Below are 24,102 nucleotides of genomic sequence, written 5' to 3' on the forward strand. Positions count from 1 at the left end.
GTACTTAGGTGGTTGATAAGGAGAAAGATATAGTTAACTAGAGTTTAGTAGCAACAGATATGTTTGTATTAGAATTACTCCCACTGAAATTATATTCTAATGGAGGACAGACCAATGTTCGGTGAAATCTTACTTCTATTAAAAATCATCATATTATCATATCTTTTCATGTTTTTGGAATGATAGTTTACATATTTTATTCAACCAAGAGAATGGGATAGTCATAAAGCACTACACAAGTGACTAGATCATCAATCTGAACTCATACTGTGGCTTGTGGAAAACAGTATTTATGCACTGCAAGGAACTGAGTAAAACGATCGCATGGCCAATGCTGCAGCAGCAGCATGTCCCCTTCCCCCTTGACTATGGGAAAGGTAATTTTATTATCTGGGTGATGGCTTCAAGCATCATTTGACACTTAAGATCTTTTTCTTTAGCATAGAACATTCTTTAGCATAGAACGTTCTTCCCTCCAGTATTGAAAGAAAAGTCCTGCAATAGCAAGCAAGCTAGTTCTCTTCTAGCTACTGGCAAGCTTCTGAGAATCTTGTACGAGAATTTGTATGTTGAATGAAAGCTGGCCCTTTGGTAGCAAACCATCAAAATCTCAGACACTCTTGGCCACACACTACCATTACATTCATGAAGGACATCTTTTTGATGCTCTCAGTAAAATATTTAAGTCTCAGACCTGACTTATAGGATGTCCTAATCACAAATAGCTATGGGAGAAAAGACAATTCAGTGCAAGGAATGACAATGTTCTTTGTAATTCTTGACAGTAGGGATTAGGAGTCAGAAAACAATGGGTTAATGGCATTGGTCAAGAAAAAAATTACAGTCTGGATTTTAGGTGTTTTTTTTTTAATGCCTGAAAAAGATCATCTTATACTTAAGACATCCTGTAGTGGGCCAATGCATGAGAAAATGTGGTATACTTGCTATAAGGACTAATACTTCTGTTTCAAAATAAATAATACTTCTGTTTTATGGACTCAGGACTGCCCATCTGTTTGTAGAACTTACCTTTACACACCAACTGTGGAGACTAAGTAGAACGTACTTCATATATTGGTTGAGTCGCACAAAGCTTTTTTTAAAGGTACGCACATAATATTTTTATGCTAATCTAATAAAAATGTAGTATATAAACAAGGTTCCTTCATTCTTCACCAAACCTTTATGTAAAAATGCTTTAATACATTTTTAAACCCTTTGTAGAAATAATTTGGCTGTTACCACATTCCAGCTATTAAATAAGCCTATCTGAAACCTTTACAGATCAACAGATGAGTTCACTGTCATTTGGATCATGAATAGCTGCATGCTAAATGGAATCATATTTCTTGATCTAATGGAGAATATTTTGGCATAACAATAACTTTCATGTACCAATATTGAAAATAACTGGAGTGGCATGTTAGTATTGAATAAATATGGAGGGTAGCTCATACCTTAAATTCCTCCAAGATTTTGTAACTTTTCCCATGATATTCACAAAAGTTTTTCACTTCTTTGCACTCAGGACAGCATCCATTGTGTTCCACTTTAGTACATTTTGGGTGAATTTTAGGGCATTCTGGTTGGTCACAAACAGGTCCATCCAGAGCACAGACACATGGACAGTTGGAATGCCCTGGGAAAAAACGTTCTCCCAATTTGTATACAAAGCCGCTGTCATCCACACACCCTTTCCCTCGATAGTCATCAAAGATCAGATTGTCATTACTTGAGGCCTGGTCACCTTCATCAGCAGGGTAGTCTTCATGATTGATGGCAGCTGGGGTGACCAAACCAGAGATTACCAACAGAAGTATGCAGGCTTCATGAATAGGAAGAGCCATCCCCCTCCTCAAAGACTTCTGCATATGGTCCTAATATTAAATATACCCAGCTGCTTCCATGGGAATACCGGAGGGGTAGGCTGAAAACAAATATTTAAAGAGAATAATTTGACATATTAAAAGATAATATAGTCAATTAAGGCCATGTCCTCAACCTGTTTATTGGGATTGATATAATAGTTCCCAAATAAAAGGAGTTCAAGCAAGTACCTACTCTTCAGTTTGAGGTATAGAGAGTAAATCTTTGGCAACATATTAACTAAAATTGATCCCTTTAGGAATTATTTTACCTAGGAAATTTCAGTTCAGGTTTAGCACCTGGCTTTCATATATTACTTTGACTAAGATAGAGAGATTTGTTTCCTAAGCCATGAAGAGATGAAATGATTTGCCTCTGATTAGTTACAAGTAGTTCAAAAGAATTTTAATGCACAGTCTCTATTATCCTTAAACCTTGGCTGTTTCCACTGATGGAATTCAGATATTAAATAACTCAATGTACTACAATTGAGATATTGGTGTGAGAAACCTATATCAGACAGTAATGGAGTAAAACTAATAGTTGAGTATAAGTTTTAATTGTGTTAAAGGTTGTAGAAAAGACCACTGAGCATCCTTTCTTTATGCTTGCAAACAAGGCTTTACAGTATTCTGAGAACAGGTTTATAGCAATAGACATGTGTTTGGGTTGTAAAAAGTAATCAGCAGTGAAACTCACACCTCTATTCCACATAGGAAAGGGAAAGAAAAAGGGAAATCAAAGAAAACATGTCATAAAAAGACTTGGCAAATAAAATGCATTATGTATATTGCTGACTATGTCTTTATCTTCCTCAGAAGCTAAGCTTCTAGAGGGCAAGAGAGATACCTCTCTGAACATTATGCATAGTATCTAGAACATGATTTGCATTTAGTAAGTTTATTATTAAAAACTAAGTGCAAATGGATAGATCCAGTTAATCTCTGAATACATGACTTTTCCCAAATATATTTAAAAATCTTGGGTTTGGGTTGTTTATACAAATGAGCAAACAAATTTATTTTATTAAAGTTTTTGAAAACTGCAATGGAATAATTCTCATCATAATAAAAATACCTTATCAAATTAGTGATATTGACCTTTCAGACACAAAATAATATTGATATTAACTAATGTCTGGAGTCCTGAGAATAGCTCATACTTTAATATTCATGTTGAGTAAATCACAAAAAGTCATAGGGACATAGGGAAAACCTTACCCTCCATCAAGGAAGTAATAGACAAGGAAGAAACTTGTCATATAATGCATTTGTCAGTTTCATTGTATGTGCAGATGGTACGAAGAATATAAATAGTACATTTTTAGTCCCTTTGTGTCATTCATGTTTGAGTTTACTTTCCAAATCATAACCAAAAAAATGATAACCCACTTTCACCCAGCTTAAAATGTGCAATGGATACTTAAAAAATAAAAATGTATTTTCATGAAACTTTTGAATAGGTCTTATATTAAGTTATGCATTTTTAGTGAGGTATGCAGATTCTGGCAATAGTAAAAATGGAAGGTAATATATTTACTCCCTCTTCCTGAAGGGGAAATGTTCTCTAATATCAGGATTCTTTGTGAATAATGATAAAGGAGGTGAATCTCCTTTAAAATATGTAAAAAATAATGAGTCATGACAGAACAGAAGATGCAAACCTACAATCTTACTGGAGAAGCTTTAAGAGCCTATTGACAAAGCATTTCCCCCCCCAAATGATTAATAGTGGTGCCAAATATTATACAAGCCTTTGAAAAACATAAACCTATTTTACTAACTGCAGGATGAATTGACAGATCCCCCATATATTTAGAAAGTGTAACTTTGAGAAAAAAGGGGCTATTGTGCTTCGCTGTAGCATTCCTCTAGTATCTGTAGCAACATGCATGATAAGCCATGTCAAATTCATACAGAATTCTGCTATAAAAAGACATAGACAAATCTGGTCTATTCATTTACAAGCTACAGGTAGGCAGCAATTTACCATACTATTGTCAATGCAAACTTAAACAGAAATGAGGGATACAATTCACACTTAGAATAAAATCATAAATATGCTTCTATCCATGAAATCTATTTTGTAAACCCTTATTTCTCAATGTAGGCATTCAAAGCATAACAAAGTTCTAAGGCTGCCTAATTAAAAAAAATTTAAAAACATAGCAGTCATCTTGATAGCTTGGGTGCTCTATGACAGTTTAAGACTCCATTTATTTAAATGAAAGAAACCTTTATCCAAATAAAATGTTTATGTAAAGATTCTAATAAGTAAGCAAACACTGGTACACTGAGATCACAGCCATAGCTGAACTTTGAAAAAAACCACATCTGATAACAAATGACTGCATCTAGTCCTTTGAGAAAACAAATATAACTTGTGCTAATAATGTATACTTACCTAATCAGTATGGAGGTTAATGGTGATGGTAGGGTCACAGGCCAATAAGAACTAAAAGGTTAGATGGTTTTAGTAAAGCAGTTCCTCTTTAATTACCCGAAGAATACATTTTTTTTTCAGGGATGAGTTATAGGCAATCCCTTTTCTCTTCCTCCCATTTCAAAACACAGTAAAGAGGCAGTCTCCCGCCCTTCCAGAGAGAAACACAGCAGACACACATAAGAATTAAGCTTTGGACCAGTGTTCAGAATTCAAAGCAAGAAGCAGTGCTGTCTCGTCGAAATCCAGACTCCCGTAGTAGAATCATGTTGAACTTAATTTTAGAATTTTCTCAGCTGCTTCTATGAAATTTCCCGATTGATTACGTTTCTTCCAAACACGAGATCCTTTGCACAGTGTTTGTAACGGCAGTAGAGAAAGGTGGTTTGGTTAGGCTTTCAACACCACAAACAGCAACAGCATGCTATAGCTTAAAGCCAGCTCCGCCTGAAATACCCTCCGCACCATCACAAAATGCGGCTTCAAACACCTCTTACAACAACAGAAAATGCTTACAGTGGACGTGAAGCAAAGGAACAACTTTAGCTTGATTTCTGCATCAAAGAAAGCAGTTTGCAGAGATTGCCGCTTTGGAGCTCAATCTACCGGCAGCCGGGATTTCTTCAGTACCACGGACAGCGCCAACAGCTGGATTCAGCGCGCTGAGCCGCACAGTACCAATTTCCAGCAGCTCTTTCTAGCCAGCCTCCAGAATGGACCAGAACAGAGAGTTTCTCTCTTTCTAGTCGCACTTTTCCCTATACCAGACACAGACACACTATTAAGAGGAAGGGTTTCCTACATGTGCATGTTACGTATTTGCATCGAACTGCCCCTAAATCCCCCCAAATCAATGTCATTATGCATAATGTATTCTTGGACCGGCTGCAGAGATGTGTTCCACTCGGTAAGTTCCGGAAGTGCCTTGTATCTAGATTTAAGCCATCTGCAGTCCCTGATTATTATTAGGAGATGAGGCATGATCACTGCCAAGGCATCTTTGAAAATGAAACCTCACTGTTGGTATTTGAACCTCTGACTGCAGAAAAACTCCCAATGCTGCATGATTAAACTTCTGATCTTCCTCCACAGCCTGGATTTGGTGAAAAGTAGGAGAGTTCTTGTGGAGCTTGTTCAGTTACATTAAAAACCAATCTCTTGCAATTCATCTAGTCTGTCATTAGGCGTCATTGTAAAGCTATTTCTCCCCAACCCCTAAGCAAGGCAGCGTTTTCTTTAAATTCTTATTAAAACGGGGGTGGGAGGTGGGGAGTGGGGGGACGGGGATGAGAGGAAATGACCCAGTCTCAAATAAATAAGCAGAAAGTTTTAATTTTTATTGGTGGCAATATACACACCGGAGTGCATCCGTTGCATGTTATTAGGCGAACCACAAATATTACCTTCTAACATATTTAACTAGTCGTTTATTGGCTCGGAGGTCTCAAAGACATTCTCGGCATAAAAGTGAATGCCCTCTGCAGTGTGAGACGCTGATTTTTCAGGACCACGTTCGAACAGTTCCGTCAGATCCCCCAGAAAATAGGCTCTCTCCATCGTGAGAGAACACTACGCTGTGCGCTTCACTCTCATGGCCCATCAGTTTGCGAATCTGACCTGATTTGAGATCTAGCAAATGGATAACCCCGTTGCTGCTTGCCTGAGCTAAAACTCGACCTGAAATAGAGAAACAGAAAGCAAAGTTTCATTGGAACGGATATAGTTTGCAAGTAAGGGAACGTTACCGTTCTGTTTCCAGGGCGATGCACCAAATTCTCCTTTTATGTTGCGTTTACCATGACACGTGAAATGAGAACTGCTTTATAGGAAATAATTTGAGTCTAGGGTAATATAAACCAATAATTAAACTATTAGATTTGAGTGATTAAAATGAACCTAAGGATTTTTACTTACTACCCACAGCAGGGGATTTCTGGAACTTTAATTCTCAACAGATTTATACAACCATTTTATTAAGATAGACTTTTTGAACAACACAGAGCAGAACAATTTATCAAAGGATATAACTCAAAATTCACAATATATATTGCATGTAAGGAGAAGTTTTAGAGAGTTGAGGATTACAAGTTTAGCCAAAGGACAAGATATTACTGTTTATGTGTACTTCATATTTTAAAAAAATTGTCATTCCACTTTAATTTTGGTTGCTTGTAAACATTGCACCTGAATATTCATTTTAAAAACTATAAGTAATTTTATGATTAAAAATAATGGTGATATTCATGAGCTTCAGTTTCATAAGAAAACTCAATAACTTTTTACAAAATTGTTTAGTCCTCTCAACTAAGCTTACAACTCATGACCCTAGTTAAGTAAGACAGATACACATACGGGATAAGATATTCTTAAACCTGTTACAGTATCTTTTCTCAAATGTGAATATTTTCCTGCAAGTGACTCAAATCACCAGTGAAACCTAAATTAGTGTGGTCGCCAAGAAGTCAATGAAGCATTTAAACCATGGATTTTGAGATTAGAAACAATGGAACATTCTTACTTAACCTCAGATTTTGGAAGAGTATGAAAGATAGGAGGTTTTCTACTTGACAGTCTGATGTTCACTTGGGAATCATTGCTATCACATCACCCTGATAGATTCCAATAATGTCTTCTTGTCAACATTTGAACAGAAAATGGCTTCAGGTGATATAATGGGGAAAATAAATGCAAGTTGTTCTTCTTGTAAAAAATAATTACGCAAAATCATTTTAAAAACACTAAAACATTTAATCACAGGTTATGTCTCAAGTGGTCATGGATATCTGTAAAGGAGGGACCACTGTGGAAGTACAGTTAACCATGATAAATATGACCTATTTGCAAACCTTTATATGTACTGGGCTTCTTCGTCTAGAACAAAGCCTGACACAGCAAAGATTCATAGGATGGATTAGGGTGTCCAAAGCAGCAGATGTGAATATTTATTATAAACTCTCCCCCAGTAAATCTTTGCTGACAGAAGCATTACATATGGATTTCACTTTCAGCTAGACTCTATGGCAATTGCTGTTGCGACTTTCCTAAAAGCCAAACAAATAACTTATTTCTTAGATTCTTAATAGCCACAGCTTTTTAAATCAAGGAAAACAAATTAAGAACTCATAAAGAGGAGGAAAAGGTTTAGCTCAAAGCCTTTGTTGTCATGAAGCAAAATTCATCAAATGAGCATCTGAATTATTTCACTGGCTTAATTTATCAGACCTCTTGAGAACTTTTTAAAAGTTTGCTCAACAAAATAGAGAAGATAAAATAATTATGGCATGATTTAAAACTTCATGAATAATCTGACACCACTCACAGCTGTCCCTAAATATGTGTTAATAAATATTTTAGTTACTGTGTAGATGCTGATATATTTACATTAATTTTTGCTTACCTTTGGAAGATATTATGGGGGATCTCTGTGTTCCATGTTATCAACTGATTTATACAAAAGCATCATAAATATATCATCATACCCCTCCTTTTACAGTTTACATTGAAACAATAGGTGCTACACCATGGTTGAAGTACAAGACTGTTTCTATTAGAGGTAAGGCTGGTGAAAATGGGGTGGGCCAGGAGATTTGAGGGAACCATTCACTAGGCTTTGTTAAGTACAACACTAATATTTAGCTAGTATATATGGGACTGATGTGAAAAGAAAGCTAAATGGCATTCCTCCCAATAAAATAATCAAATACTTAAGAGTTGATATCATTTCTGGGGAAGCAATATATTTGCAAATGTGAAAAACATGCAGATATTTCTGAATATATGTGTTTGGTATTTCTACATTCACATGCATGCGTCCATTTATCATCTTGGAAGAAACATGTAGACAAAGCACTGGATTTGACTCATAGAACCTGAGTTCAAATCTTGGCTTTGTTATTTACTGCCTTTGTGACTTTGAGTAAGTTGCTTAACTCCAGTTTCCTCATTTCTCAGGTCCTTTTCATTTCTCAGAGATAGAGCCAACAGGAACACAATGATTTTCAGACAATGCACTGTTATCAGACCATTTCTAAGCCAAGTCTACATTGCTTTGTTTTCACTTTTCTTTAACAGAAAATGCTAATGTAAAAGAAGAGAAAAGGAAGACCACAAAATAGACATTTTAAATGTTACCTTATTATTTGCATTTATGTAAAATTTGCACTAATAATAATGCTTATTGTGATGTAAATGCATCTCTTTAGAAGAAAAGAAATCCTATCTTATGAAGAGGGAAGAGGAAATAAACTATTACATTGCTGGTTAAAATATCTTTATTAAATATTAAGTAAAACAAAGTATAAATGAAATAACTGTCCTACAAAACACAATTATTTAAATATACTCTTGGAAACTTTATTTGCCTAGCAACTTGAATACTAGAGGAATAACGTATTAGAAAGGCAAACACCACAACAAAACCACACAAATTTAAGGCATGTAATGAAAAAATAACCCATACAAAATACAAATAAAGAGTACTATGGAAACATTTAAACAGGAAACTAGTTAAATTGATTTCTAAAACTACATTTTTACAAGATTGACTACTTTTAGAATTTCAGTCAATGAATATATTTTGAGCTTCTGTGTACAAGACATTGGTAAGCATTTAGATAGCAGATAGATTTAACACCTTTCATAGAATGGCTAGAGTATAAGTGGTCTGATGACAGGAATGTGTTATCTTGTAAATGGCATAATGGAAAGAATACTGGACTTGAAAGCTACCTGCTAGATGTATGACCTTGGACAAGTCAGTCTACCTTTTTAGATTTTAGCTTCCTCACTTGTAATATGAAGAGAGTTGTACTACATGAGATTTTTTTTTCAGGTCTTTTCCAGTCAGAAGTAGGCAAGAACCATAACTCAGTTATTGGGTTATTGTTGTTGTTCAGCCTGGAAGTCACACTCATTTGCAGGTGGAACAAGAGGAGAGGGAGGGTGGACCTATCCCTGTACTTGTGTATATGAGGGGCTTGGGGGATGGTTGAAAGAGCCTTGAAACCACCTCCCATTCACCACTTCACTTTAAAAATAGCATGTTGAAGTGGAAAGTACCTTTAGGAATCATCTAGTCCAACTTTTATTTTACGGAGGAGGAAACTAAAATCCCATAAAGGGGAAAGTAACTTGACCAAAGTCACAGAGGAATACTTATTCAACACTGATGTAGCACATATCTTACAGACTTAGAGAATGTTGTAACTGGGAGGACCTTAGAAACCACTTTGCTCAATCTTTTTTGAAGAAGATGAGTTTCAGAGTTAGTGTCAGGGCAGGCACTTGCATCTAGGTCCCTTAACTTCCAAATTTTGGGCTTTTTCAGTCAGGATGTTGAAATTTGATCTTTCTCAGGGACATTCCTCTTCCCAGAACACTGGACTCTGATTTTGTGACTCAGGGCCAATAATTGTGCAGGAAGAAGGAGACAGGCATTCTCTGTCTTTCCAGGCATATCATCTCAAGATATACCTAAAGAAAGTTTGAGGGAAAGAGCAAAACTCTGAATAAAAGGTCCTGGGAATGGAGGAAACAGAGACAACCCCAGAAAGATGTTATCCTTTAAGATGGACTCAGGGGTTGTATCTTTTTCCTAGCCTTACCCTACCTAATATGCCTCCTATTTTTATTGGAGGTATCTGGGATTTAATATGTTATCTCTGATTGGGCTAGAATGTGAAGGTCTAATACCAAGGGTACCAGGGTAAAACAGGAATCCACCAAGAAGCCTAGGTGCTCTGCCTGGGCCAAAGATTGGCTTATTTCTGTCTCTACCTCAAACTCAGGTGGAGTTCAGCCTGCTTAGAGTTCACCCATTGACAGTGTTCACTTCTCTCTTAGGTCAGTAGAATCTTTCTCTGCCTTCTACCGTAGAGGAATACAAGAGGTGGTGGAAGCCACTGGTGCATCTCTCCCTTGGGCAAAACTCCACTCTGGTCAGTTCTTAATATTTAAAAAATCTGTTTATATGTCTTTATATAATATAGCTAGGTGGAATAGTAGGTAGACTGTTAGGACTTGGAATCTGGAAGATTGAATTCAATCCTACCTCAGACACTCACTAGCTGTGTGACCCTGGGCAAGACATTTAACCTCTCCTTGTTTCAGTTTCCTCATCTGTAAAATGGCAATAACAGACAACTATCTCTCAGGGTTGTTGCATGGACCAAATGAGATGATACACGTGAAACATTCTGTAAACCTTAGAGTGCTATATAAATGCTAGCTATTATCATGCTTTACATTCTACCATGGGCTGTAGAGAAAAATTTCAATGGGTTATCTGAATAAGATAACAAACTCAGGTTTTATTTAACTCTATGGTAATTAAAAAAACATACATAACTTGGTTTTTTTTCTGTAAAAAGTCTTTCAAATATCTCCTTCTTCTCACTCAATCAACACTATTCTGTGTTGACCAATGGGAATTAAACTAGAGGAACATATGATATTCTTCATCTTCCCCTATTTGCCATGTTGCCAACTTTTTTGGGGGAGCTAATAATAGGTATAAACCTCAGCATAAACCACAGCTCTTTGAATGTATTGCCATCAGACTAATCAACTTTTGGAAACTTAAAAACTGAAAAATTGTAAGAAGACCCTCAAAGTTTGCTCCCAGAATGATTTTATAAATAGTCAATTTCTAAAAATGATGATGCTTCTTTATTGTGTGCTTTTTTCACTACTTGTGAAAATGAGTCAAGGCTATCATTGCCAAAGCACCCTCAGTTGGATTTGCAGAAATACTTTAAGAATTGGAAAATATTTAGTAACTTGATTTTATAGGAAAAATTATCTGATATTAATGACATACTATGATTTAACAATAAAGTGATGAAGAAAGCCCTCAAGAATGTCCAATTTAAAGTGCTGAATTAGACAAGTTAGTGACTTTATTCCTTTTGGGCCCTGTTTAGTATCATATTAAGCTAGGCAATTTATGAGTAAAATAGTAATACAAATTTCAAATGTGGTGTCTAGGAAGCTGATTACTTAAGAATTAGGGCTATTTTCTCCCCTTCATATTGTTTTTCCTATGCACTTTATTAACATGATCTCACAGGTACATATGAACACATAAACCTGTTTCCTAAGGAGGTTTTCCTAATGAAGGGGGAAAAAGGAAAATAAGACAAATGCCTATTAATTAAGGAGTCAAATACTTAAATCCTTTGTATCTGCAGAAACCTTAATTTGGGCCTCCCTAATAGAGTTGTCCTGAACCCAGTGGTCCATAAACCATGTGCTTTCAATTCAGGGATCATTAACAATAGAAGCCTTTGATAAAACATATCTTACTGACTTGCCCCTGATAACTAAGTAATACATTTTCAATTGGGCATGTTTTAAACCTTTTTTTTTTTGGTTAAACTAACATAGCTCAGGAAATCTTTGAATGTGTAAATGTAAAAAGACACAATTTTAGGGGCTACTTCCGTGTCCTTTTTGTTTGCCAATTATACAAGTATGAAAATTATGAAAACACTACTCTAGAATCACTAAGAGTTTTCTAAATTTTCAAAAAGCATTTTGGGGACATGTCCCATACAATCATGGGATTTGTGAGCTGGAATAGACCTCAGTGGCCACAGAATGTAATCTATACATGCAAGATATTTCCACTATAATATATCCAACAAGTGGTCATCTAGTCTCTGCTTCAAGCCCTACAAGGAGGGGGAATCCACTATCCCTCAAAGCCAGCCATTCCACTTTTGGGACTAGTGGTTAGGATTGTTCCTGACATGGAATCTCAAGCTGCCTCTTTGCAACTGCCCTCCATTGCTCCTGGTTCTATCCTCTGGGCCCAAATGAGATAACAACAATAAAAAATTACAAACAACAACAACAACACCTAGGCTTTACATAGCACTTTTAAGTTTGCAAATCAATTTGCAAGGCAGTCTCATTTAATCTTCATGACAATCTTAGGAGGTAGGTGTCATAAAACAACAACCACACAACAACAATAATAACAACAACAACAATAAACATATTACATGCATTTTACAGGCAAGGAAACTGAAGCACAAGACAGTTGAGTGACTTGCTCAGGGTCACTTAGTAAGTGTTTGAGGTAGGATTTGATCTTAGGCCTTCACAATTCCAAGACCAATGCTCTGTATGATGTACCACTTAGTTATCGAGTTCCTCCTTCAAATGACAATCCTTCAAATATTTGAACTTAATTATCACTTCCCTTAAGTCTTCTCTAAGCTAAAGATGCCTAGTTCCTTCATCAGGTCCTCATATAATATGGACTTAATACTTTTTCATTCATTCAGGGTTTCAGGGCTCTTCAATATCCTAGTTGTCTTCCTCTGGTCATTCTCCATCTTAATATTTTTCTTAAACCATATTCCTTTGGAAGTGCACACCATTCTTCAGATGAGGTTGATGGACAAAGAGTGCAGTGAGCAAATCACCTCTCTGTCCCTGGCATTGAGCCTCCAGTTAACACAGCCCAATATTGTATTTACTTTTTTGTTTTTGGTTGTCACATTGCATTGTTGACTCATGTTGAACTAGTAATCCTCAAAAGCACTTAGAGCTTTTTCAGAAAAACTGCTATCTATACAAGTCCTCCCTCATCTCACATCTGTGAAGTTGATTTTTGTACCAAATACAAGACTTTACTTTCACTTTACTCTATTGAATGTATGCCTATTGTATTAGATTCAGCCCAGTTCTCTAGCCTGTCAAGAACCTTTTGGAAGCTATCCCTCCCAATTTTGTTCCATCTGAAAATCTGATAACATACTATCTATGCCATTATTCTAGTCATTTAACAGTTGTTTCTTATCAATTTCCATCTACAACTTGGAGTGATGAGTCATATTAGAAACATGAGACACTTGGCAGATATGTGATGGACTGTTTTTGATATGGGAAGGTGGTCTTGGGAGCCATGATAAGGACATAGTGCCATATTGACTTTGTGGGTTCTAGTTGGTGAAAACCAGAAGATAGCAGCAAAAATTTTCTATTTATGCTGTAGAGCAAAGCCACTCAAAAGCTACAAAGAAGTTATTGATGCTTTATAGAGATTTAGATGAACAAGAAGGCTTTATTGGCACCTTATTGCTCTCTGACTACATCAGATATGAGCAATTCACCTAGCAGCAGCTGTGGTTTTAAAGTCCTATCCCAGAATATCAACACTTCCAGAGACTTAAGATTAAGGGATAGTTTGTATTATAATTACAACTCTTGCTTTTGTTATATAGGATTGGTAACTATTTTGGAGGACAGAACACCAACTTGTGCCTAAAAGTTTTATTGTTATTGCATTTGCTATTTTTGTAGAAAAATGTATTATTTAATATGGTTTCTTTTAATGAAGTATTTTTTAAAGCATTGGGTGATTAGATCCTGCATGAAATATTTAAGAATCTAGGGGAAACTACACTGCCTCCTACCCCCCCCAAAGACAACCAATCTATATTTACTCTATTATTCAAAGCATCAATGCCATCTCGTGACAGCTGTCCAAAATGCAGGTGCAAGATCTCTGGAGAATATGACTAATGTCTGGAATGTATGCTTTGCTTTTCCAATTCAATCCTATTTCAGTTGTGATACACGTCAAAATTAACAAATAAGATTTTGGAAAACAATATAAAGGGGAGCAACCAATATTGTATGGAATATTACAGTTTTTGAAAAGCTCTAAATCTATCAAATGAGCCAAAGAATTAAAAGTTACTATCACTTGGACAGCAATGGAGAAGTATGTGGTGTGTATGAACAAGCTGCAATATTTTACAAATAAAGAGATCTGATGGACTGCAATAAAAAAAGTCATCAAATAAATAAATGATCAAAAAAAGAAGATGCACACATCCCATTGTGCGAAGTGAAGGACCTTCTCTTTTTGTGATGTTGGTAGAACACAAAGAAAGGCCTTAGTAGATTGTGTGAAGCATCTGTGTCAAGCCCATGGGAGGACATAAATAAGAGTAGCAGCACAGATTGGGCAAACATGGATAGTTTGCAGGAAACATTCACACTGATGAGATCTCAGATCCATTTAAATATTTGAGAATGTCCCAGGAACTGTGCTAGGCATACATTTCACATTTAATCTAAAGCCAGTGGTTGATGACTGATTGTTTTTACCTGGTGAAGGTACCAGGGCTATTATCTTCTAATTTGATTGACTTACTCAATCATGCCATGCTTATAGATTTTTTTTTAGTCCAGACCTGTGATTTCATGACATAGGGAATGCCCTGTGAGGCAGTTCTCTCTATTAATGCATATCAGCAACTATGCTGGAACTCATAGTTTAAAAGAGTTTCATGGCAACACTTAGAGTTTTTAAGTAATTTGCCAAGGGTTGCACAGTCAGTGTATGTTATAGGCAGGACTTTAGCCTAGGTCTTCATGGCTGATGCCAGTTTTTTATCCACTACAGTATACCGCCTCTTGGGAATAGATTATATGAATTAAACAGAAGAGTAGATGAGTTGGAGTGCAGTATTTGATGTCATGATTGTTGACTAGAGGCAAGAATGCGGCAAATATGAATCTTTTAGAGACAGTTTTGAATATGTGATGGGTTAAAGGGGACAAGATATTGTCCATAAAATATGAGTTTTAGTGGATATTTAGTGCTAAGTGTAATTCAGCAGTATGAGATGGCAGTCAGAAAAGCCAAATCAATCTTAAGCTGCCTTAAGAGAGTCACAGTGGCTACAAGAAAGGAAATAATATGGATGGGTTGGACTAGATGACTTTCAAGTTTCCTGCAGGCTGTAAGTCAGAGTTCTATGAACTGTAATAGAATTATTGCATTTTGCCCTGACTAGACCACCTTTTGTGTATTGAGTTCCATTTTTGATACCTCCTATTAGGAAAGACACTGACAAATTTGACCTCATTCAGAAAAGAGTGACAGGATGATGAAGAAACTATGCTGTACAAAGAACAGCTGAAGTAATTATGGATGTTTAGCCTAGAGAAGAGGCCTGGGGGGACATGAGCGCTGCCTTCAAATATTGGGAGGGTTATTGTGGAAGAGGGAATAGATTGTTTTATTTGGCCACAGAAGACAAAAGTAGGAATAATTGGTAGAAAATACAATGAAGTAGATATAGTTTAATGTAAGGAAAAGCTTCCCAATAGAGCTGTCTCAAACTGGAATGGGCTTCCTGAGGAGATAGGGATAGATGGGAATTTCAATATTCCTGGAGGGGAAATGATTTGTCAGATACTTTCCTGAAAGTATTCTTATTTAGGTAGAGCTTGTACTAGATTATCCCTAAAGTCCCTTCTAACTTTGAAATTCTATGATTCTATGAGCAGGAGTTCAACCTTTGTGTAAGTTGTGTAGGTAAAACAAGATTCCCAAGTAGTGGATCTTTCATCTCTTCAGTCCTTTATCCTCTCTTGCTCCTGTTCTCTTCAGTGATTTTGCTTCTTTTCCCAATATTCTTCTCCAAATGTGGTCTTGAGTATTGGATGACTGCCTGACTATGCATCTGAAGGAGTACCTTAAAGTTCTGTAAACCCATGATTGGTCTCTTATAGGGTCCAAAATGCTCACTGACAAAGTTAGCCAAGGTATGAGACCTTACACATTAAGCTATAGGACCCTCCAACACATTCACATGCCATAGAATGTTAGATGAATAGATCTCTCCTTAGAAAATTCAAAAACAAAAACAAACATACAAAACAAAACAAAATAAAGCAGGGCACCAAGAGAATGGTACACAGTATGGTAAATTTGGATGGAAACAAGGTAAGACTTGGGCCATGGGGTAAATTCAGATGGAAAGAAGGCAAGGTAATGAGGCACTTCTGAGTAGATAATGTATTCGGGTTTCCATAAAGGTCATGGCTGCAGAGAAAAAAAGAGGTACATGAATGAGGGAAAAGAGAGTAGTTAAATGGGAGACGAACTTTGAGTAATCTTGAACAATTCAACAATAATCTAACAATATATTAAACAGCTACTATGTGGAAGGTCCATCAGCTTACTTACAGCTCTATCCATTATATTTTTCCTGCCTATTATAAGGTCTGGGGCAGGGATGTGGAACCTGCAGCCTTGAGGCCACATGCAGCTAGGTTCTCAGATGTGGCATTTGGACTGAGTTCAAGTTTTACAGAACAGATCCTTTTGTTAAGGGGATTTGTTCTGTGAAGTGCCTCAGGGCTGCAGGTTCCTTACCCCTGAATTATATGACCATCCAAAAATTTTGGCATTTGGTATTTCTACATGTATTGCACATTTTAGATATTTATGTAACCTAATACCTTATTGGTCTTAATATAGAGCATAATAAATACAAAATATAACCCATTTTAAAGAAAAAAAGTATTACTTCCATTCCCTTCAAGTAATCACACAATATTATCATTTTTAAAAAGATACCTTTTTATGGATAAACCTATTCTTTTTAAAAGTAAATAATGAAGCATCTAGCAAACATATTCAAAACTGTAAGTTATGATACAGCAAGTTTAAGGGAATTCTTAAAAATGGAGAAATTTTAAAAGCAGTTCTATGGTTTGCTATTTTCATAGGGCAATTGGAACTGAGCATCAGAACAAAGTGCATGTAAGCTACTAGGGCTCTTCACCCCTCAAACACACCCACCCCATGACCAAGCACTAGTAGCCTTCAAGGCAAAAGAAGAAAGGTAAGTTCATGGGCTTTCTAGTGAATTCCCTCTAGCTGTTGAGAGGTAGACAGGAGAGACTGGTCCCCCAATCCTTGGTATACCAGCAGTACAGGCATCAGGCTCAGACTTCTTTCTTGTAAGCATGGACTTGTTAAGCACGGAGTTATATGGATGGTTTTCTTTTTCTACTTCTGCAGCTGCTGCTGGGGAGACCAGTGAAAATTTAGTCATATTGAGGGAACTTGGAGTATGATTATAGACCCCATTCAGGTTTTATATAAGCCAGAAATGGTGAAAAAGTACAGCCTTTATTCAGACCAATATGGTAGATTGATGTGCAAAAGAATATTGGGATATAAAATATGAGAAGGTTCTAGTCTTGGTTCTGTCAATAACTACATGTCCTGGGACAAGTAATCTAGTCTCTTGGGCTCTCCAATTCCTCATTTATAAAATGAAGGCATAGTACTCAGTTTCTAAGGGCTCTTCATGGCTTCTCTGAACCTAAAAAAATTACACATGACTTAGGGGTATGTATATATGCCAAAGTACAAGAAGTCTTTCGGAATCAAATTGGCACATTATTCATCTCCATTTTATTCTCATTTTAGCTGCAATTTAAGTTGATATGGTTTGGTTTTATAATGAATCATGGTGATCCAACAATCAGTTTCAATCTAGATCAGTTCAGAGAACTTAGAATGCATCACAACTGATAATTGGGAAAAAAAACTTAAAAGGGGTCATTGGGTCATAGATTTAGAACAGAAGGTATGAAAGGATTCATCTAGTTCAACACTTTCATTTTACAGATGAAGATATTGAGAGCTAGTGAGCTTAAGGGATTTGCCTAAGATCACAAAGAGAATAAGTGGCAAAGCTGGGGATAGGAATTAAGGTCTTCTGCCTCCAAATCTACAATGAGGCTGGCTCTTGATCTTCTATGCCAGGCTGCCTCTAATATTCTTATCTGCATATTATAATAGCAGCCTCATGTTTTTATATCTTGTTTTCCCTTAGCTATTCACATCTATTCAAGGATCTAGACCTTGTCTTTCACGTCTTTTGTATCCTGTAGGTCATCTAACATAATGATGAGTAATAAATGCTCATTGAATGAAAAGCATATTCTACCTGTGTTCATGTGCTAAGTTTGAAGAGGAGAGAGCTAATATTTTAGTAAATGTTTGAAAAATAAAGAAGAGATAAGCATAATTTACTCAGTCAAGCAAGGAACCCAGGATCCTAAATAATCTAGAATGCAATCACAAGTTGTAAAATGGTAAACCAACTCCAGTCTTCATGATGTGCGAATCTCTTTCTCTGATGGAATTAAACAGAGAAATCTCATGGGGTGAACAAACATATGACATACCTTTGCAGGGCTCTAAAAGCTAAAACCTCTAGACCCCAGACAGTGGTTCATGCTGAAGGTATGCCAAGACAAGAGCCAGAAGCCTATGAAGAATCAGTCTTGGTTTTGATTCTGTAGACTGGTCAGTAATTGGAAGCACACTGGCTTCACACAGGTAGAAATCTGTGAACTAACTATAGCTTCAGAAATAGATATCCACTGGATACCCACCCTAGAAAACCAAGAGTACTAGTTGCCCCTGGGGAAGTAGTCCAGAGGGCATGCATAGTCCAGTATTATTCCTAAAGTACTGCTTTATTATATTACTCTTCTCAAATTTGCTTCCAATGTTTACTAAATAACATTATAATTCCTTTTCTACATATTCAAAGTCCTCTAGAATCTGGCTCTACACTTCCTTTCTAATTCTATTGGCCATTACTTCTCCATACGAATCACATCCTTTAGCTAATCAATCATCAAACATTTATTAAGCACCAACTATGTGCCAGGCATTATGATAGGAACTAGAGATATTCAAATGGATCTGTGATCTCACTGATCTAGGAATTCCCTCCAACTATGAACACCGCAAGTTTTTGGGGGTTTCTCCTGATATTGTGAGAGTACCAGTGGAACACTCTTTCTACCTGATGTCACTTTCCCTGACTATCCTGTCATCTCTTCCATTCATACAGTTTCTTAACGATATCATTAGAAACTCTTACTTTTCTTCATAGGTCTTCATTGGTTATGCTTCCACTTGTTCATACCTACCTCATGCATCTTCACTTTTCTCTTTGTGATATTTATTTTTAATTCTTAAGACATAATTGTATTCCACATCATCTTTCATATAGGAATGCAAGTGGAATCTTAGTTTTAAAAGCATGGGCCTTTGCTTTCATGGAAAGCCTGGGAGAAATTAAAAGAGTCTTGTAATTTCCCAAGGCAATCTAGACCACACTACTCCTCCTGTTCAACTCTGGGCTTAATTCCTTGTCCATCTATATACTATCTTTCCAAGATATATGTACTAATGGACAAGTTCCACAGAGAGTTCATCCAAATGTATGTTGAAATATAGACAATATGCATTCATCATCCACTTGGTTTTTTCTGTGAGGATGGACGGGTTGAATCTTTTGAATGATTAAAGATTTCTTTCATAAAACTCAGTAATGTTCTGGGGTTTTGATGTAACCAATATGATGCTACTCTAGTCCCTTTTTGACATGTCCTAAACGGTGGATCACCTCAATCACAAGGCTGAATATTATTGGCAATTATCAAGTTAATACCTATGGCAGTTATTCATGCTTCACCTGATGTTTATTATCAGTGGGTCATTGAACAGCTTTATCTTTGTTGTTATATCTTTCAAGGAATCTTGATGGATTTTGATATATGGATGGGAGACACCTTGCTGTAAAACACACTGTAAGAATTTTGTTTTATTGAATCAAATGCTTTTTTTGTTATCAACAAACAATAAACACTATGAGATCTTATATTCTCTATATAATTCCATCATTGTGGCACATTTTTAAATATCTTTTGTGAATTAATGATTTCCTTATCTCTATGATTATAAGCATGGCTCCTTGTAATTGTATTGCTCAGAATACAGCTATTTAAATATCATCTGCAGCTTCATCCCAAGCCAGGGCTACGGACCTTGGCAAGTGACTCGTTAGGAAATGGAGATCCATTAATGTTCAAACAGAGTCCTAGCACCAGTCATTCATTCAATTCAATTCATCATCAAGTATTTATTAAGCTACTACTATGTGTCAGGCATTGTGCTACGCACTAGGGATACAAAGACAAAAGAAATACTAGTTGCTCTCAAGGAGCTTACGTTTTAATGAGGGAAATCAATCAGTATATATACATATACAAAATGTATATATGTGTGTTTATGGATGTATGTGTGTATGTATGTATGTATATAGTATAATACAAGGCCATTTCGGTTTGAAGGCACTAGTAGCTGGAGGGATCAGGAAAGGCCTCATCTCTGCTCCCATCCTGAGCACATTTTTGGTTTTAAAAATGGCACTCATGTCTTACACAGTGCACGTAAGGCACTCTTTCATGCTAGCTCTATCTTGTTCTCTTTTGCCCAAGATTCTGTACAGGTTCCCAATCCAATATCCTTGTTCCTCTGAGACTGAAGCCTTCACTCCTTCTTGCTAGTTCCCCCAGAGAGGAGTCCTGTCTTGAACCCCTTGAGAACCCTGTCATTGAGTTACAGCTCTCCACTGCCCAGTGTCATTGATCTGCTTGCCAGTACCCCATGTATTGTTTCCTAACAGACTCTGGTGACGCCTGCCACATTGCATTGCACTTATTTATGAATATATCTAATAGGTGACATAATTTAGTAGAAAGAGCACTAAACTTGGTCCTGAGCATAAGTTTTTTTCTCTGATGCTTCCTAATTAGGTGTGTAAGTCTGGGAAAGTTCCTTAGTTTCTCTAAGCCTCACTGTCCTCATCTATAAAATGGCACTATTGCACCTCCCTACCATGCAGGAATGGTAAGAAAAATTGCTTTGTAAACTGTAATTTGGCTTATAAATATGATTTATTATTATATCCATGATCACAGTGTAAGATTCTTGATGGCCAGGGCCATGGTTCATATATCCCTTTGTCTCCCACAGTCTTCCCTCCAGTGCTTTGCACATGGCAGATACTTCAATAAGTATTTTTGTGCCCGAGTGGATGTTACAAAAAGCATTACTTCACCTATGATTAGAGGTCCCTTCCAAAATGCCTACTGAAGGACACCAGGGTATCTCAGATACCTGGATCAAGTTGTTTTTCCACTACTTATTTACACCAGTAGTTAGAAATGCTAGATTTATTTCTCCTAAGAGTTCAAAAAACACTTAAAACATTATTATTATGGTCATTATACCAGCCCTCATGAGGTCTTGTATATTGGTAGGCTTCTTGGGAGGCAAATGAAAGACTCATGAGAATAGCTTTTAACTTTTTCAGAATTTTCATTTCTCTTAGAATGAATGAACCCCTGTAAAGCTTTAAATGGAAACAGTACTCAAAAAGAGATCAAGTAACTCCCCAAAGGGCTTCACTCTCAACATACATTTTAAACTTTGCAATAAGAATGTATGGTACATAGTTCTCATTTCCTTCCCATCCATAGGAAAATGAATTTCAAAGAAAAAGCTCCATCATTATTCCAATATATTCATCTTTCATCTCCAAACCCAACTCTGTATTTGTATGTGGTATGCTTCTGAGCATGTGCAACATACAACATTACCTGATTTCTTGTATTACAAATTGTTCATGAAAACTGAAATAGTTCTGGTTTGTTAAAGCAATTTACTATACATATTTTTTATGGCATGACAGATGACCAGAATAAAAAAAATACAAGATTAATTTGCTGGGTTGATATAAACTAAATTACATAATACAGAGTAACAGGACCTCGATTTATCAAAGAATATAGATTTGCAATTTATATTCCATGAATTTCTAAATAGGAATCACAGAGATATTTGAGAGTTTCTATAAAGTGGATCCAAAGCCAAGGTTTAGGTAATACTTTATTGTCTGCATATTCATTGGCCAAAGATGATGCCATCTTTGTAATGTACCACATTGACAAGTAGAGAAGTTAGCTGGTATTCGACTATGACATTCAATAAATCATGGTGACAGGAACCTTTGATTTTTTTTTTTTGGTATTAGAGGAAGAAGGCAGAACATTAGATGCTATTTAGCAGTTAATGTATCAAAAGAGTTAGGAGTTAAATTCTCCTTAGAGAACTCTTCAATAGATCCAACTTAATTTACTCTTGGTCCTACTTACCAACTACTCTTAGCTAAGGCAACTGTAGATAAACACATTTGTCGAGTCTAAGACAAATGCGGTACTAGTTAAGTAGAACCAATAGAAGCTTTTTGTATTGAAGCATCAAATGCTTTTTTTTTTAGAAAATTAACTTAGAAGGCATACAACCTTTTCTACTGATGTAATATTCTCAATATTAAATGCTAGCATTTTTATGAAAAGGCTACCAAATTTTATCTGGACTAAAGTAAAAAAAAACTGTGTAGTAAGAATGAAAAGTCAGCAGTTGACTGAGGACTGAACATGCAAATTATATTAACTATTTGTTAATTTTATTGCTTAACATGGACACAAGAATCTTGGTATTCCATTTAAGTACTAAACTATTCCATTTAAATACTTCCATTGAAGGGAACTCACTACTCTTTGAGGCAGCCTATACCACTTTGGGTGGTTCTAATTATTCAGAAATTTGTCCTTACATTCAGTCTAAATCTACCTTTCTAAAATATCCAACTTCTAGTTCTGACCTATGTACTAGCCAGAGAAACATAGCATTTAAGAGCTGAAAAGGACCTCAGAGGCCATCTGACTAAGAATACCTTTTAAAATATTCCTGACAGGTGGTTTTGAACTTTCATTTTTAGACTTTCAGAACCCCTTACATATCAAGGCAGCCCTTTCCACTTTTGGGCAACTTCTTTATATCAAACTGATACCTGCCTCTTTTCAACACTCACCCATTGCTCTTACTTCAGCCCTCTAGGGACAAATGTGACAACTCTAATCCTTTTCTCACATATAGTCTTTCAAATACTTGAAGATAGAAAATCATACACATTCTAGCTCCATATTATGCACCCCCCCATCTTTTCTTCTCCCATATAAACATTCTCAGTTTCTTCAGATGGTGCTTATTGAGTTCTTTTGATGGTATTTTCCAGATGCTCTCCAGTTTATTAATGTTCTTCCTAAAACAGAGTACTGAGAACTGGATACAATATACATATAATACAGTAGGACTATGTTATACGTGTATCATATGTATTCCTCATAGATTACCTCCTATTTTCTGAGCACTTTATCTCTCTGAAAATGGACTAAAATTTTGTTAACTTCTTTGATGATTATATCACACTATTAACTCATGCTGAACTTACTGTCCATGAAAACCTCAGGTGTTTTCCTCAACAACTCTTATCTAGTCATATCTCACCCATCTTATTAGGAAAAGTCTTTATAAATCTGAAAACAAGATATGTGACAGTAAGCGTGTGTATATTATTATTATTATTCATCTTCTTCATCTTCTTTTAGTAATTTGATTTTTTTTTGTATCCACTTGGAATTTTCCACCACAAAGTTCCACTGCCAGGCTTCATCATGGTGTTAGAATTACCCTGGCTTCTAGAAGTCCATGCCAGGGAAATGTGAACATTTCCAGATTTTACAATTCTGAAGAGACTGAGTCTGTTTTCTGAGAAGCAGCACAACTAAGTACAGAGAGGAATATCACCAGCAGGTTGCAATTTAGCAGTCATGTATTACAGTACTAATGACAAGTATTTGCAAAAAAGACTACCACGCAAACAACTGAAACATTACACACCAATATTTGGTTCTAAGAATGAAGAGTTAGAGAAATGCTATGACAATTTTAATAAAACTATACAAATTGAATCAACATGCACAGTAAAAAATGGTGACTTTGATGCACAAATGGGAAATGATAACAATGGAGGGTGTCAAAACATAGGTGAGGAAGAAGGAATGAGCGAGGCCAAAGACTTCTAGGACATAATGAAGCCTAAACCACTTTTATCATGAACATATTCCTTGATAATAGCATTGGTAGTCACTGGTCATGGCCAGGCAAAAAACATAATAAAATGATATAAATTATATTTTAATAGATAGGAAATGACTTCCTTTCATGTGGGAGTTATCCCTGAATCAGCGGTCTATGTGGACAAA

At 36.2% G+C, this 24,102-nt stretch overlaps 2 protein-coding genes across 2 annotated transcripts in view; both read right to left on the reverse strand.

Annotated features, from left to right (window-relative positions):
* Positions 1-5,327, reverse strand: part of VWC2L (von Willebrand factor C domain containing 2 like) — a 175,076-nt gene extending 169,749 nt beyond the window's left edge. Inside the window, exons 1-2 of the mRNA XM_021002729.1 lie at positions 4,270-5,327; positions 1,458-1,927 (exon numbers count right to left, since the gene is read on the reverse strand). Coding sequence (XP_020858388.1) covers positions 1,458-1,871 — 414 coding nt within the window. The 5' untranslated portion in view covers positions 1,872-1,927; positions 4,270-5,327. The remainder of the gene's footprint in view (positions 1-1,457; positions 1,928-4,269) is intronic.
* Positions 5,328-5,657: 330 nt separating this feature from the next.
* Positions 5,658-24,102, reverse strand: part of SPAG16 (sperm associated antigen 16) — a 1,202,663-nt gene continuing 1,184,218 nt past the window's right edge. The window contains exon 16 of the mRNA XM_078147281.1: positions 5,658-5,985. Coding sequence (XP_078003407.1) covers positions 5,810-5,985 — 176 coding nt within the window. The 3' untranslated portion in view covers positions 5,658-5,809. The remainder of the gene's footprint in view (positions 5,986-24,102) is intronic.

This window comes from Phascolarctos cinereus, unplaced genomic scaffold, assembly GCF_003287225.1.
Source record: "Phascolarctos cinereus isolate Bilbo 61053 unplaced genomic scaffold, phaCin_HiC Scaffold_7;HRSCAF=346, whole genome shotgun sequence".
NCBI lineage: Eukaryota > Metazoa > Chordata > Mammalia > Diprotodontia > Phascolarctidae > Phascolarctos > Phascolarctos cinereus.